General features: G+C 34.6%; 2 protein-coding genes across 2 annotated transcripts in view; both read right to left on the bottom strand.

Annotated features, from left to right (window-relative positions):
- Window positions 1–22: 22 nt before the first annotated feature.
- Window positions 23–951, bottom strand: LOC110111578. The gene is made up of 2 exons (XM_028700552.1): window positions 277–951; window positions 23–145 (listed from the first exon to the last, which is right to left on the bottom strand). The coding sequence occupies exons 1-2, from the start codon at window positions 949–951 to the stop codon at window positions 23–25; spliced, it is 798 nt and encodes a 265-aa protein (XP_028556385.1).
- Window positions 952–8,811: 7,860 nt separating this feature from the next.
- LOC110111587 (lipase 3) overlaps window positions 8,812–17,652 on the bottom strand; it is an 11,367-nt gene continuing 2,526 nt past the window's right edge. The window contains exons 2-4 of the mRNA XM_020843515.2: window positions 17,054–17,149; window positions 9,820–9,887; window positions 8,812–9,107 (exon numbers count right to left, since the gene is read on the bottom strand). Of these exons, the coding sequence (XP_020699174.1) occupies window positions 8,987–9,107; window positions 9,820–9,887; window positions 17,054–17,149 (285 nt within the window). The 3' untranslated portion in view covers window positions 8,812–8,986. The remainder of the gene's footprint in view (window positions 9,108–9,819; window positions 9,888–17,053; window positions 17,150–17,652) is intronic.

Raw genomic sequence — 17,652 nt, 5'->3', positions numbered from 1 at the left:
GTATATTAGAGTATATACACATCTAACTATAAGAGGATTTAGTTACCTGCTTGGGAATGGGAAGGGCGCCGCCCCAACCAACTCCATTTGATAGAAGTTCATTCAGCAACTCTGTCCTCTCCTTCCTATGATCTTTGAACATTATCTGCATAGCAAAAATGATTTCTAGTTAGATAATCTTAATTAGATTTCATTTTCCACGGAAAAATATAAATTTATCAGAAAAAAAAATCTATCAAAATGATTTTTTGAAGCAGTAGAGATAAGGTTATTGACCTCCATGAAATCACGAAGGAGAAAATCGGGCAACCAAGTCGGCGGTCTGAACATGCACCGGCGAAATAAGTTTCTGAGATCCTCGACTCTCTCCGGCAGCAATAACTCAGCCACTTCTCTCCCCTCCTTCTCTGCCAAATCCTTCCTCTCCTTTTCAGTGGCCGCCACCCCTGACGCAATCACCACCACCCTCTCCACCTCCCTCTCCGCAGCTGCCGTTGCCATACAAAACGCCACAAACCCTCCATAACTCACCCCCGCCACTGTATACTTCTCCACCCCAAGCTTCCTCATTGCCTCAGCCACACACTCGGCTTGAAACTTCACCGAACGTTTCCCTTCCGCCGACACTGACTGGCCGAAGAAGACGAGGTCTGGCAAGTAGAGGTCGAAGTGACGCGAAAGCGGCGCAATTTGGCGCTCGAACTGCCACTTGGCGAAGCCTCCAAATCCGTGGAGGAGGACGAGGGCGGGGCGGGAGTGACGGCGCCGGCGAGGTCCCCACAAGTGGATAGAGGTAGTGCCGCCAGAAAGGTGGACGGTGTGGGAAGACAACCCGCATAGAAGAAGGAGGAGAGAGAGTGCAAAGTCTTTTAGGGAGACTAGACTGAGGAGGCCGGTGATGAAGCGGCGGATGCAGTGGAGGAGGAGGAGGAGATTTTTTGGGGTTTCCATCTTTGGTTGCCGGAGACGGGCCACAAAACCGGTTCTCCGGCCGGACTTCGCAAGTAAGAATAGGGATGTATTTATAGGATGGGAGTGTGGTTCAGTCTAAGCCGCGGAGAATGTTAACGTTTGGAATGCGAAAACGTTTTAAATGTTTATTTATCTAAATTTTTATTTTTTTAATAACTCTAAAACTCAAATTAACGATAAAAAATTAAAAATACAACTAATAATATTATCTCATCTAAAATAAAATACACCTTTGCAAGCGTATATTTAAATGCGATTAAAGGTTAAAAATATCCTATTAATAAATATATAAATTAAATATTAAATATATATGATTTAACTCTTTTTAGCACCTAATTATTGAGAGTTAAATCACCAATGTCTCATTGGTAAAAAAAAGATTTTTGTTTCTCCAAATTAATGTATTTGAGCCACATAGCTTCCAATTTATAATTAATCATTCCAAATAAAATAATTATTGAGAGCTGAAAAACCCAACACATTATATATAAATATATGAGTATTTGTTATGGGGAAAATTTAATGAGAAAAAATCATAGGGTACTCTAATTTAATGAAAATAATCTCACAAATGTGAGTTAATGATTATAAAGGGTATCATTCTCTCAACCAAATAAGATATTAATATATTAATATAATTTATATAATGAAGAAATATTTATAACTTTTATGGTGGTATTATGAGTAATTTTTAGGTGTCGGAGTTTTCATCGAATAATATGTTTTGAACATGAATTGAAGGTACATGTTTAAAGTTAAGGAATGTAGATTGGTTGGCCATGTTTAAAGTTAAGGAATGTAGATTGGTTGGCTTGGATGTTAGCTCGATCACAATAGGTATTAGGTGATAGGGAACATGAGTATCGAACACCAGTAAATTTCAAGTATCAATCATTGATACAAATCAATTGAAGTTCTATGTTGGACGCCAACTAATTGGACATCTAGCATTAGAATCTAGCAAATCACTATAGGAAAAACATTGAATACCAGTTGAATTTTCGATGGATAAACGGCTTGAAATTTCCAGCGAAAAAATTCCTCTAGAATTCCCTCTAGTGATTATGTGTCATGTTATTTTTTTTCTTCGGAAAATTTACTTAATTACCGGTGAATTTATCTGCCGGAAAATCCGCCAAAAAAGGTCATATTTCGCCCCAGATCGTGTTCATCCTTTATTTTCACGCTCTTGCTACCAAATCTATAGTTTTCATATGCTCTGCCCATCATCACCAATCTAGGTCTTTTTTTTGCTCATTTCTTCGAGATTTAAGAGGTAGTTAACAATTATCAATTGATTAGATTTATGTTTTTGCTTATTACATCATGTAATCTTAAACTTATTATATGTTTATTGAGATCATATTTTTGACTATATTGGATTGTGAAGGCTTTTAAACTTTACACATTGCTCTCTTTGATGTTTAAAGATAAAAATCATTTATTTTCAATAATATAATCTTTAAGATAGGTAGATTCGATATATTTCGAACTTAGAATTATATGGAGTAAATAATCATTCTTTTTTTTTGTTTTCCTCATGTAGTTTAACCTTCAATTCTTTGATTTGGACATCAAGTCGCACACACTATAATCAATTGATTCAACATATTTTTTGTAATTATATTATTTTTAGGGTTATTAATTAATCAAAGTCCAAATGAATATTCAAGAGGAAAGGCGTTGAATGTATAACATAATGTTATCGGGACGAAAATCATTGAAAGATAATTTATTGAGGGAGTTGAATATAATTTACATTAACAACATAATAATGTTTAACTGTCATATTTATCTTTATGATCTTTTTTAATATGCAATATTGTTGGATGAATTTAATATTTTATTTTTCATTATAGATGGCTTCAAGTGATGAGCCCATCGTAGATATATTACTTCGATGTTTCTTCGTAGGAATATTATTGACCACTAGACCTATAAGATTGAGACAGACTGAGCAGGAGCAGGGAATTGCAGGTAAATAATTATGTTTTTATTTTACATTTTTAACTAATTGTATACTAGTAAATTTATTTTTGAAAATTGTATAACATAAAGACCTCAAATGATTTTCTGAGCAGAATGTGAGGATCAAAACTAAGTTTGAAAAGATAGGCTCTTCTCCACTTGTAGATCGATATGTTCAATGACATTAGCAAATCTGGTGAATTCCCATTATGACTTGGAGAGTGCGTATAGGGTGATCTAACTACAGCTTGGGCAACCTCTGAGTTCATTAAGAAGAGAGAACAAAATAGAATGGGCGTAAGAAGAGAGTGAAAAGACCGAAGATGATTTAGAATAATTTTTTACATATATTGAAAGAAGTTATCAATATTTTCTTAAAGTTGTTAATGTTGCGTGGATACTTTATGATGAATGTGTGTAAGGATGACATGCTTGTGACATTTATGTTGTTGAATTGAACATATTTTGTTTACAATGATTACATTTGATAGTTTGTTTGATTTATGTTTTGAACGATTTGAAATAGGTTATTATTAGCATTGTTGTAGTATGATGAAATGTTTAATTTAATATATTTGTATAAATTGTTCTAGCATGTATTGTGTTAATTGTTTCATTGATCCAAAGGACTACTATATTTATTTTAGCATACTATAGATTTTCGGCGGAATTTTTGCCGAAAACACTCAATAGGTGGAGTCGATCGAAGAAAGACCGTAAAATATTTCTGACGGAATTTCCAGCGATTTTACCATAAACCTTAAATTTCTGCCAAAAAAATCCAACGGAAATGAGTGATTTTTCTTGTAATGAATATTAGAAGTCGGACATTGGGTGATCTTAAGTATCCATGTTGGTAAACAACAAGTGTCGAATAATTAAGAAATTATTACGTGCAGAGTCTAGATGTACGTAACTCTCATACGGACTTCAAAGAACACATTGGAGTTCGGACTCCGCATGTAATAATTTCTCCAAATAATGAGCAACGAAGGATGTTGAGCGACAAAGTTAACAAGCTAGCTTTGGGTTGATCGATGACTAATAGATGTAAATAAAAAACACCTGTAAAATCATCTACGGATAACAAAACTTTTCCTTGTTAAATGCCCTTAAATTGATAGAAATATGTCCTATTTATAAATTTTTGGATCATATCCTCATTTTCAATAAATTCTTGGGTTCTTCATTAAGCAGTTTGATAATAACCTTCTTAATCATTTCAAAACTTCTTTGAACATCTAAATCAATGCCTTAATGATATTAAAATTAAGTAATAATAAACTCATTAATGATTAAACTCATCTTCTTTAGAAGCTCATTCCATTTATGAACAAAAACAAATTCGGACGACATTTACAATTTCCAGATAGATCGATGACAGTGAATAAGATAAAGGCGAAGTCGTATTATATGTTCTTTTGCTGGCCAATATTAGAGTGTGAAGTGTTGCAGAATTTGCCTGATTAAGATGAAACTTTGCAGAGATAGAATCTACGGACTGCTGCGACTGATCCAATATACTTTCTTAAAAGACAAAACTATTGAAAACTGTTTTTAATTTAGAGCAAGCAAAGAACCTGAAACTATTCTCTTATATTTATATATATATGCTGCCAAATGTCAATTTTCTTCTTGCAAACCAGTAGAAGAAGATGAGTAAAATGCTGTTGTAAGGTAGAAGAGAAGATTCGAAATTGGAATTGGAAGAGGTAACAACAGTTGGTTCATGTATTTTGTTGAGAAAAAAACAAAGAATAAGTTGCAGGCAGAGCGCAAAGTAAAAAATTGAAAGCTGAAATGTTCTCTCTTTTTTTTTTCAGATTTTTTTAAGAGAACAAAGTTTGCTGGATTCTACAAAGAAGTCGTCTTCGCAATATTTTATGGTCCAGGAACCAATAGAGCATTTCGTGCTGCTCGGACTACTCTAATGATGAATTTTCGAAGTTTGAAGGGGAGAGAGAGGAAGGCTCAGAAAAAGCTTTGTTTTATGTAGTATACAGAAGGCATTAAAATCTTGCAAGTATCATGGAACTGTTTGAAGGAGGAAGGAAAAGAAAAGTTAAGGAAAACAGACTCAGTTCAACCTAATTTATTGGTTGTTAGTTTTGGTCACCAACAAAAAGGTCTTACGTTCGAAGTTTTGGCAAAGACCTCTTAATATAAATTGATAGTCAAAGCTTCCAATAAATAGATTAAGATGAGTTGCGTTCTTTGGTTGTTGTAGTTACTTAATTTCCAATAATTAATATATCCTCTTTTGGTTAAACATGCCGAGCTAGTTAGTTTTGCTTGAGTGCATGAGATTGATCCTATGGTTTGAGATGATTTGTGTAGATTTTTAGTCGACAATAAATGACCAAATATGTCAATATGGCCTAGACCTAATCTAAAAAAATTTAGACTCAAGTTAGCATATTTTATAATGGATCGGATTTGAGTCCAAAATTTAGATCCATTAATTAAACGGGCAGAAATCAAGTTGACTCATGAATCCATTTTGACCCGATAGTGACATATTAATTATCAAATCAAAATTTACTATAATTTTAATCATGAAGTACGATTGACTATGCTACCTTGGCCTGCCAATGGATGACCTCACAAAATGAAGAGAGAGACAAAAATAATATTAAGAAATAAGTTAGGGAGATAGAGATTTGTTTTTTGTGAGTATTTTTTTCTATATTTTTGTTCTGCGTGAAGGAATCAGTTTCGGAACTTCATAATAAAAAATCATAATGAAAGATTAGATGCTTAATTTTTTCCGTCAACATTTCACATTGCACTGTTGCACAAATATTATTAGAGAGATCTTATTTTTCCTTGTAGAAAAAATAATTTATTGTGAGGAGTTTAGATCATCATTGCAATATTATATCATGATATAAATTTTTAAACTAAAAATTATATCTTAATATAATTCTTCTTCACTTTCTTTTAAATATTTTATATATTAAGTTGTTTATTTTATATTTTTATATTAAATGTCTTAAATTGCAAAATTATATCAATTGAATAAATAGACTCTCTCTCTCTCTCTTCAATTGAATAAATTGTTTATTGCTTCGTAATAAAAAAAAATTGTTATATAAAATAACATAACATTACATAAAATGTTTTTAAAAAAAATTAAAAAAAAAAACATAAAATGTTTTATTATAGATGTGAACCATCTTTAATAAACATATTAATATAAATGTTTTGTATGTAGTAATTTGGTATATTAATTTTTTACGATAATATTTATGTAATTAAATTTTAATAAACTTATATTTTTTGCTATTCACTTGATTTCAAGATTTATATGTATTTTTCTATTTAGTAAATTGTCAATTAAGTATTGAAACATAATGTATAAACTAATGATGGATAAGTTTAACAAAGTTATTTTTTATATGTACAATTCCAAGAAATATATATATTATTATTAAATGATTTTTAGTTCTTTTTTTACTAAATAAACATTTTGACATTATAAATCACATTAAATTAATTCTATTCATTTATTTTATGAAAGTTGTTTGGTTGGAAGTATTAAAAGCGCATTACATTCATTTTTTCATGTGTTTTTTGTTGTGTTGGCTTTGTCGAAAAATAAAATAAAATAAAATTTTGTGAAGAGCCAATTTAGAAGAATTCAACTCGTCTGAATCCGCAACATTCATGGAAAGCTCCAATTACTACCAATTGCGAGCACCTACGGAGTCTAAGGTTGTCGATAAATGACTCGGTCTATCAACTCGACTTAAACTCGATTCAAAAAATTCGAGTACAAATTGATCCGTTTAATAAACAAGTTTGTTTCAGGTTAGTTTTTTAGCCCGTTCATTAAGTAGGTCATATTTGGGTATGACCTGAAAACCAATTTTTAACTCAAAAATGGCTTGTTTAATATTTTATTTTCTTAAATTTTTTACTTGCACGGAAAATCTTTTATTGATGATCAAATATGCTAAATTTATTGTTAAAAATTTATTTAAAAAATTAACAAAAATATGTTTACGTGTCAAGGTTCGGGTCATTTGAATTGCTAGCAAGTCAGTCCATCTTTAATATATAATTATTTTATCAAATAATTAACTAATGATGACCGGGCTCACAAGCTCATGAGCTGAGCCTCATTGAGCTCGACTTTGAACTCAAGCTCGACCTCATTGCACGATAAGCCAGACTCACGAGCTTTTTAACAAGTCGATGTCAAGTCAGTTCGTGCTCACTTGCACCCTTAATTTGGCATAAAGATAGGTCATACGCCAAAAAAATGACAAGGTTTAATCATATAAAAATCGTTATGAATTATTTGTTCTTTTGTTTTCTCATGCCCTTGCATAATTAAAGTTATGCACCTAAGCGTATGTTCTGGGCCAGATATTTTTTTTAAATACCAATTCGTCAATTTTTGATATTGAATGCAACTACTATATTAAAGGAGTTTTAAGAGCATTTACGAAATTTAAAACTAATATCAAATTCTAACTAAACTCGAATGATTATAGAACTATGAAATTTAACTATTTTTAAAACCTATTTTCTAACCTTACACAAATAACTAGAGGGGCTAATAAAATGTCAACACAAAAGCTAATGACAAGATTATAAACCAAGATATTTTATTAAAATCTAAGTTCAACATCATACACAACTCTCCAAACAAGGAAAAATTATTATTGCGGTGTCCGGACGTTAATTCAGACGCGACACCTAACCAATGTACAGTACATTAGATGACATGGTGCATCTGGATTGACCTCCAAACGCGTTCAGACACCGCACAGAATAATCTCTCCCAATCAAGCAAACAATTATTAGGTCCTCCGACCGGACGTAGAGCTACTTTCGGTCAGAGCTAAAATCGCGCCAAAAAAAGAGAAATACCGAGCAATACCAAACAATAACGAGGAATACCATCATGTGAAGACCTAATACCGAGTTATACCGAGCTATATTGAGCAATACCGAGTTATACAAAAAAATACCGAGTTTATTGCTCGGTATAGCTCGGTATAACTCGGTATTGGTCTTCACAGAGTGGTATTCCTCGTTATTACCAAATAATAACTAGCAATACCGAGCACATACTGAGTATTTTGGCTGGATTTTAGTGCCGACCAGACGTTCCTCTACGTCCGATCGGATGACCTAATAATTGTTCCAATCAAGCACGTGGACAACCTCTTACGTCCAAAAGGAAAATTAAAAATCTTAAATTGAGCTCCCTTAATGAGAAGGTTAACCACATCAATCAAGTGAAGACCTTTATATGTTGCTCAATTTCAAGACCATTCCACATGTCTTATTTGGCTTGGCTGAACTGTTATTTATGAAAGTTATAAATTTTATAATATTTTGCTTATTTTCTTTCTATTTATCTTAAGGCAAATCATCAATCCATAGAATAATAATGTATTAGCTCATAAAATTTTTCAAACTTTTTTTTGGGCCGTTTAGAGATCAAACGGGAGCCGGCGGGAGGCATTGTCTGTGCTCAACCACCGAGCTGCCCCGCACGTTCCAACTTTTCAAACTTAACTAGGCTTTAAGCAAACCCATAAAAATGATTGTATCTTGTACTTTTATATTCTTTGAATAAAAACTATAATTTAGTTACTCTATTCTTTGATGAAACTAAGCAAGTAGTCCCTCCATAATTCCTAAATTATATTTTCCCTCTCCTATGCCTCTCTCCCAACACAATTCCCATTTACTCCAAGCTAGGCTCCATTAACCCTAGGTCAAAGCCTCCCTCAACCCCAAGATATCTCCTCTCTCTTTAAAACTCTCCTGCACATTCCACCCTTCGATGAAAGAAGTTACCAATCAAGTTATTGTGTTCACCATCAAGATCCTATAATCCCTAAATCAAAATCATTTCCACAAAAGAAGATAGACCAGCAATGAAGTTATAGACAACAAGATTTTGCACCAGGATTACTTACATTTTGATAGAGAGAGAGATTTTTCTTCCCTTCTCTGATTTTTTTTTTCTTACAATAATCAGCATAATCATACAACAACTGTAAGCTGCACACATTTATTCAGATAGCTACTTCACAGATTCTAATATGAACCCCTCAATTAGCTGATTTACAATTTTCGGTTTCTCCAACTGCAATGCATGCCCCACATCCTTGATCACTTCTAGCCTTGCATTTTGCCCCAAATGTCTGTTTTTATTAAGGGGGGAAGAGCTTTTTATGTCCAGTTGAATACTTAGAAAGTGGAGCTCAGGTGTCTTAAATTTTGTAATTCTTATGTTGGTATCAAAAGTTTACTTTGGATTTACTCAGACAATTTCAGAAAATAGGTGTCATCATAAGGAGTAACTATTATGTGCGGAAGCCGGACGCAAAAAGCCATATGAAGACCACCCAGAATGTGCCACGTCACCTGTACCGAGCATAGGGGTGGCGTGAGGCATTCTGATTGATCTCCGGACGACGTTCAGCATCCGCACAGAATAATTAATCCATCATAAGGGCCAGAGCTATAATTTGCTCTGGAATACTATTAAGTAGTTTGTTTGCAAATATACTGTTGTTAGTGTATTTTGGTACAAAATAAAGCTATCAATGTTCTCAAAATTATAATTTGTTCGAATTTGATTTAGTCTTTGTTGGAGCGGCTTTCTTGTTAATTTCTAAAGCAACTTTCTAGCACAAAAATCTTTAGTTCAAAAAATTTTTTGTACCAAAAAACTGTTTTACAAAGCAGCAAGAAAGCCATCCCAAACGAAGCCTTACTCTGTTCTAAATGAGCTAATAACCATCAGACTATACATACTGCTGCATTTTCTTTTACTGGATTTGTATATTTTGCAATGCGAAGTATTTATTGAGATCAACGAGAATGTGATGCACATTCAAGAATGAACCATACCTGTGTAACCGATGAGCAAGCGAAATGGGGAAAACATTGTCCTTATCACCCCAAATTATAAGAATATCCTGTAGAGAAATAAAAACATTTTCACATAATTGCAGGAGAAGTATTCCTATAAAGAACAAATTTGAAATCATAAAGCAAGGGACTACCAAACTTTCCGCACTAAAAATTATAAGCATTTCTTACATCACATAAATTACCGGGTAGTTCTACTAAAATTAGCTGTACTCAGAGATATAAATGGGTCAAGTCAAGACCGACTCATGATTAGCTCGAGCTGGACTCGCCAAATTAAGGGCAAGATCAAGCTCGAGGCGAGCTCATATATTAAGCTCGAACTCAGCTTGTTGGATTAACAAGGGGTTTGAGCTCAACTCATGTGCTCAAATTCCCCCAAATGCTCAATAACACAATAAGAGCTCGCTAGAGTAGGCATCGATGGTGGCAATAGCTCATTGGAGAAGGCATCAACGACATCAATAACTTGCTGAAGAAGGCATCACAATGAGAGCTTGTTGGTGAAGGCATGTACATCAATTTTGTGATTCGAGCTCACTAAATAAGGCATTAATGGACCAACTACATTTAAAGAAGAAGAGGAAATTGTGACACTTGGGGGTCTAGGTTTAAGAATTCGTGAGCCATCGGGAGTTGCTTAACACGAGAGAAATGGGATTAAGGATTTGAACTCGAAATAGATGACCTTAGTTTGCTTGAGCCTGCTTGTGAGCTGACAAGTCAAACTTGAGTGCATACAATATATAAATAATAATTTTAACTAGAGTTTTGAGCTGGCAACTTGATAAGCGTAGCTTGTGAGCTCAATAACAAGTTAAATAGGAGCGAATCATAAATTAACTCAGCTCACATACACCCCTAATTGAAATACTTCCATATTTCACAAAATGAGGACCGAAGAGGATGAAAAACAGCAAAATAACACAGTATTTTTAAATGCCTTGACAATGAAGTTCAGTTTCTTTTGTAAGTGGCAACTTCATGGAACTAGAAGACAGGATTATGTGCAATGCTTGCAAAGTTCTATGGGCAAGGGCAGTCTTATGAGCAAATATTATTTTTTTGCGCGGAGTAAAGCAATGCTTACTAATAAGAGAATTTTGCATTCTAATTTTGTATAAGGATCCAACATGCCAAAAAGTAAATGAAAAGAACATAGATAACACAGATTTTTTACATGGAAAATCAAAAAAAGGGGAAAAATGACGAAGCTTTGCCCAGCTGAAATAATTTCATCATGTGAGTGTTGATTATAAATGCTTCTCCGTCTCTTATCTTAATGAGTATAGAGAATTGGTAAAAAATATGGTGCGATCAACATGTGAAGAAAGGCAGAGGTATTCCAACAATGATAGTCGGACGGTGTAAATACAATGGTGGTGATAGTGTAGTGATCTGACGATAGCTGTTAGATAGCGAAGGTCCGATGATGACAGTTGGGTGACTACAGTTCTATGATGGTGGTCAGGCAATAGTTTGTGAGGATAGTTGGGAGACAAAGGTCTAATGGCGATGATCAAACGAGAATGGTCCCATAGTAACGAATAGACGGCAATGATCCAACAATGGCTACTATTTATTGTTTTATCCTGTATAATAATAATTGATAATTAATAATATCACACTCCTTAATATTGTAAATATAAAATTATTATTCACACAGTTTGCGCCAAAACAAGTTAAAATATTAAAATACGGTCACTCGAGAGTGTACGTACATCCACCCATGCTATGCATACTATGATTAATTTGAAGATAATAAATTCAGCATAAGCATGTAATTTTTTTAGTGATTAACAATGAGAGATAAATTGTAACATGTATGACTCGGATTTACGACTTAGAGAACAAAAAAATTATCTAAATAAAATATGAGATATTTAATGAGACATTTTATGAATTTTGATAGATGAAGATGATATGTAAATTTTCTAGGCATCTTTTCTACCTTCCCATAAGAATACTATCTTAAAAAATTATATATATTTTATCCTTAAGTAAAAAAACAATAATTATAAAAGAGAGGGAAAAAAAAAGAAAATGAAAACATTATTATCATAGGTCTTAAAATACATAAATAAGAGCTCTTGCTTGCAAAGATCAAAAATCAAAACTCCAAGCATCGCATGAAGATGATATGTAAGTTTTCTAGGCATCTTTTCTACCTTCCCATAAGAATACTATCTTAAAAAATTATATATATTTTATCCTTAAGTAAAAAAACAATAATTATAAAAGAGAGGGAAAAAAAAAGAAAATGAAAACATTATTATCATAGGTCTTAAAATACATAAATAAGAGCTCTTGCTTGCAAAGATCAAAAATCAAAACTCCAAGCATCGCACATTCGCACATAGGTTAGACATAGTATTATAATTTTTATATCAAAAAATAGTATATAGAAATTGAATAAGTAGAATACTAAGAATAATTGAAAAATAATAAGCCATTTAATTATAATATATGCTTTAAATTATTAATATTATGATGCCAATAGTTGGGCGTAGATATCGTGTCAGACATCAAGAGGAGTGACGAGGCTTTGATACCAGTTTATTAAAATTTCTTGGAGGAAGAAGAAGCTATTCTTGAGCTTCTTGGAAGAGAGGGAGTGAGAGGGGGGGAGGGAGAGAGAACTGAACTCAAAATTAATTTTTATTGATTGGCTTGCTTATATGGCTCCACTTGGGTCTACATTCTCTTCTTCTTATAGAAGAAAGAAACTACTAAGATAACATGATCCTAAGGAACAACAATCCTAAAATTGGACCAATTCCTAACTCAATAAGATGAACTCAACGATGCCAAAAATAGTCTAATCTAATCTCGAATAAGCCCAAATGAAGGGTCAAAAGTATAGTTGAAAACTTCATGACTTAATTGGATGATTAAATGATCTCAAATTTGACATGCTTATAGTTGAATTGAGCAACTCAACAAGACGAATACAATGATCTCAAGATCACCTAATTTTGATATTATTAAGGCACTTAAATACTGAAGAAACACTCGATAATGAAGATAATCAATATAGGTTGTCCGATAAAGTGCTCCAAATTTTCTCAATATTTATAGGGCATACAACTTTCAAAAATCTATATAAATAGGCCTACTTTCTATATGAAGGGGACCATTGGCTAGAGATTCAAGTGAGTTTAAAGGCTCAAAGAATCTCATAGCTCCACCTGAGCACCCTTCCCACAAACCATCGTCGGTCAATCACCGACGTCGAACCTTCATCACCTAGTCTCCATCATCGACACTTTCTCCGGCCATCCGCCTTCGTTGAACTTTCACCGACGATGATCATCGGACTTTCACCGGCCAACTGTCACTATCAGAACTCTGCCACCCAACCATTGCAGTCGAACCTTTTCTCACCCAACCGACAATGTTAGACCTCTACCCGGCTACCGCCGCTAGACCTCAATCCAACCATCATTGCCAGACTTTTGTCGCCCGACGGCTGCCGTTAGACTTTTGCTACTCGACCTCCACCAATCAACTGAACATACAATGGGTCGCCGCCTCCGAACCTCCTCCCGACAATCTCCTTATGAATTTCATTCCTTGGCAGCCACCATCGAACCTATACATGGCCACTGCTGTCAGATCTCCGTCCAACCATCGTCGTTGAGCTTTTGTCAGCTAACCGTTGTCGTCGATCCTTTATCGTACGACTAACAACACAATATCTTTCGCTGGCCAACCTCCGCAATCGAACCTCGTTCATCGGACCACCGTCATCAAATCCAAGGTCATCCGGCCCCTAACATTAATACGGACTCTACAACTCTTTTTATCAATTCTTCGAACTCCCGTAATTTTACCATCCCCAAGTAAAGGGAGAGGCCAATTTTTGCAATTCACACATACATAGTGGAATTATTTCAGCAGAGCAAGGCTTTGTGGTTTTTCCCTTTCTGGATTTTCCACATAAAAATCTTTAGTGTTATCTAAGCTCCTATGATGCACCGACACTTCTCCTCAAAGAGGCGTGTGGTGTCCAACATGTATCCGACAAGACACACATCCAACACTCTTCTGACACGTGTCAGACACACTGAAAACGCGTCTGATTAAAAAAATATTAAATATAAACTGGACACTCTTGTCGACATGCGTGCCTTAAAGATTTTATGAATTTTTTAAATCTAATTTCTTGTATTTAAATTTTTTTTTTATTTAAAAAATTAAAACTAAATTTATTATATTCTATCCACACTCAATACACCAATTATCGAATATTCTCATTTTCATTTCTCTTTGATGGGTCGCGACTTTAGTTTCACAATAATGCTTGATGTCATCTCAACATCAACGTCTGACTTCATTACAACATCAACATTTCAAAGCCATCTCAACATCAAAGTCGGACACTGTCTTGGCATTGATGTATGACGCTAGTGGGGGGGGGGAGGGAGAGAGAACTGAACTCAAAATTAATTTTTATTGCTTGGCTTGCTTCTATGGATCCACTTGGGTCTACATTCTCTTCTACTTATAGAAGAAAGAAACTACTAAGATAACATGATCCTAAGGAACAACAATCCTAAAATTGGACTAATTCCTAACAATCTCAATAAGATGAACTCAACGATGCCAAAAATAGTCTAATCCAATCTCGAATAAGCTCAAATCAAGGGTCAAAAGTACAGTTGAAAACTTCATGACTTAATTGGATGATTAAATGATCTCAAATTTGACATGCTTATAGTTGAATTGAGCAGCTCAACAAGACGGATACAATGATCTCAAGATCACCTAATTCTGATATTATTAAGGCATTTAAATACTGAATAAACACTCGATAAAGAAGATAATCAATATAGATTGTCCGATAAAGTGCTCCAAAAATTCTCAATATTTATAGGGCATACAACTTTCAAAAATCTATATAAATAGGCCTACTTTCTATATGAAGGGCACCATTGGCTAGAGATTCAAGTGAGTTTAAAGGCTCAAAGAATCTCATAGCTCCACCTGAGCACCCTTCCCAAAAACCATCGTCGGTCAATCACCGACGTCGGACCTTCATCACCCAGTCTCCATCATCGACACTTTCTCCGGCCATCCGCCTTCGTTGAACTTTCGCCAACGACCATCATCGGACTTTCACCGGCCAACTGTCGCTATCAGAACTCTGCCACCAAACCATTGCAGTCAAACCTTTTGTCACCTAACCGACAATGTTGGACCTCTACCCGGCTACCGTCACTAGATCTCAATCCAACCATCATTGCCAGACTTTCGTCGCCCAACGGCTGCCGTTAGACTTTTGCTACTCGACCTCCACCCATCCACTGAACATACAATGGACCGCCGCCACCGAACCTCCTCCCGACAATCTCCTTATGAATTTCGTTCCTTGGCAGCCACCATCGAACCTATGTATGGCCACTGCTGTCAGATCTCCGCCCAACTATCGTCGTTGAGCTTTCGTTAGCTGACCGTTGTCGTCGATCCTTTATCATACGACTACCACCACAATATCTTTTGCTGGCCAACCGCCGCAATCGAACCTCGTTCATCGGACCACCGTCATCAAATCCAATGTCATCCGGCCCCTAACATTCATACGGACTCTACAACTCTTTTTAACAATTCTTCAAACTCCCGTAATTTTACCATCCCCAAGTAAAGGGAGAGGCCAATTTTTGCAATTCACACATACATAGTGGAATTATTTCAATAGAGCAAGGCTTTGTGGTTTTTCCCTTTCTGGGTTTTTCACATAAAAAATCTTTACTGTTATCTAAGCTCCTATGATGCACCGACACTTCTCCTCAAAGAGGCGTGTGGTGTCCAACAAGTATCCGACATGACACACATCCATCACTCTTCTGACACGTGTCAGACACACTGAAAACGCGCCTGATTAAAAAAATATTAAATATAAACTAGACACTCTTGTCCGACATGCGTGCCTTAGAGATTTATGAATTTTTTAAATATAATTTCTTGTATTTAATTTTTTTTTTATTTAAAAAATTAAAACTAAATTTATTATATTCTATCCACACTCAATACACCAATAATCAAATATTCTCATTTTCATTTCTCTTTGGTGGGTCGCGATTTTAGTTTCACAATAATGCCTGATGTCATCTCAACATCAACGTCTGACTTCATTACAATATCAACATTTCAAAGTCATCTCAACATCAAAGTCGGACACTGTCTTGACATGACGCTAGTAATTTCTACACCCACAACTTGATAAATCATCTTTGTCCAACGTCTTCTTAACATTGATGACCAACACCCTCTGAACACCGACGATAGATGCCCTCTTGACATTGACGCTCGATACTTCATAACATCGATGTCTAACTCTCGACAGTATTGTTGTCTCCTCTCTCAATGCCTAATACACGATATCAATGCCCACCTCTCGATATCTCAATATTAATCATTTTAAACACAAACTCTAATTCAATAACTTGTTATTTATAAATTTATTTTAATATTATACTTATTCAATTTTTATACACTATTTTTGAAATATAAAAATTATAGTATCGTGTACAACCCGTGTCTGTATCCTATATTTTTAATAAATTATGTGTCCCGTGTCCGTGTCATGCCGTTGTGTCTGTCTGTTCATCATAGCTAAGCTCTTTCACTTATCTGTTTGTATGCAAGATCTTCGTATAAAACTAAGACGCAAAACCTATAACATTACTCAGTGAATTTTCTAGCCCGTGACACAAATAATAAAAATTCAACTGACTGATAATATTAGATTTATACTTCAAAGCTAAAGCCAATACCACTCTGATAAATAGTTGGACCTAAAATTAATGGCGATAGATAAGTATGAAAATATGGAAATTGTGAAAAAAAAGGTGTAAAATATTTAACATCAAGAGGAACAATTACACCAGCAAGAATGTGTAAAGCAAATCTCAAACAGTTGAGATGAAATTTATGTTAATTAACGATGATAATGATGTTACTGACATGACAAGGTCATGGTTTACTTAACCACAGCATTGTGTTCGCTTATTGACAGGGTCAAAGAGATGGTGCAAACCAACTAAACAAGGTAACGATTTAAGAAATACAATTACATTAAATATTTCAGCCTTCTCTGCTCTCCTTCCATTATTCACTCCAATTAGAAAGTGAGGAAAACTTCACATAACAGAAAGCTCTAATTTTTCACATACCTTTCACCTATAAATAAAAAAGAGTACAGAGGAGTCACCTTGTTAAGAACTGGAAGTGGATGCAGATCAACCCCAGTCGATAAGAGTTCTCTAAGCAACTCCACCCTCTCTTTCCTGTGATCCTTGTACATCAACTGCAGTAATGCAACAAATAAATGTGAGATTCTATCACTTCAATCCATAAATTAAAAAACCAAGCATGTTGTCTGAGTTCATGAAATTGCCCGGCCTGGAGACAGGGACCATGGTACAGTAGAGTTTGAGAAAGCCATGTTAAAAACATCAAAATACGAATTCAAACTCATAAGAATTGGATGGCTCTGCCAAATCAAGGAAATCTACATATTTAGAAGAAAAAGTATCAGAAAACACGCTAAAATGGATGTAACAAGATTTTTTTTTCAGAAAAGTTGCGTGGTATATAGATGAAAGGGGTATTTCTACAAACTTTTATTACGTCCGGTGCAAGGACGTAGAGGAATGTCCGGTCAGAGGCAATTTCCCGTTAAAAAATTAGGTATTTGCTCGGTACAACTAGGTATTATTTGATAATAATGAGGAATACCGTTCTCTGAAGACCAATACCGAGTTATACCGAGCTATACCGAGAAATACCGAGTTGTACCGAGTTTTTCTG

The sequence above is a fragment of the Dendrobium catenatum genome, unplaced genomic scaffold (assembly GCF_001605985.2).
Source record: "Dendrobium catenatum unplaced genomic scaffold, ASM160598v2 fragScaff_scaffold_1557, whole genome shotgun sequence".
NCBI classification, from domain to species: Eukaryota; Viridiplantae; Streptophyta; class Magnoliopsida; order Asparagales; family Orchidaceae; genus Dendrobium; species Dendrobium catenatum.
Note: the sequence above shows the minus strand (reverse complement) of the source record. Positions and strands in the feature narration are given on the sequence as shown.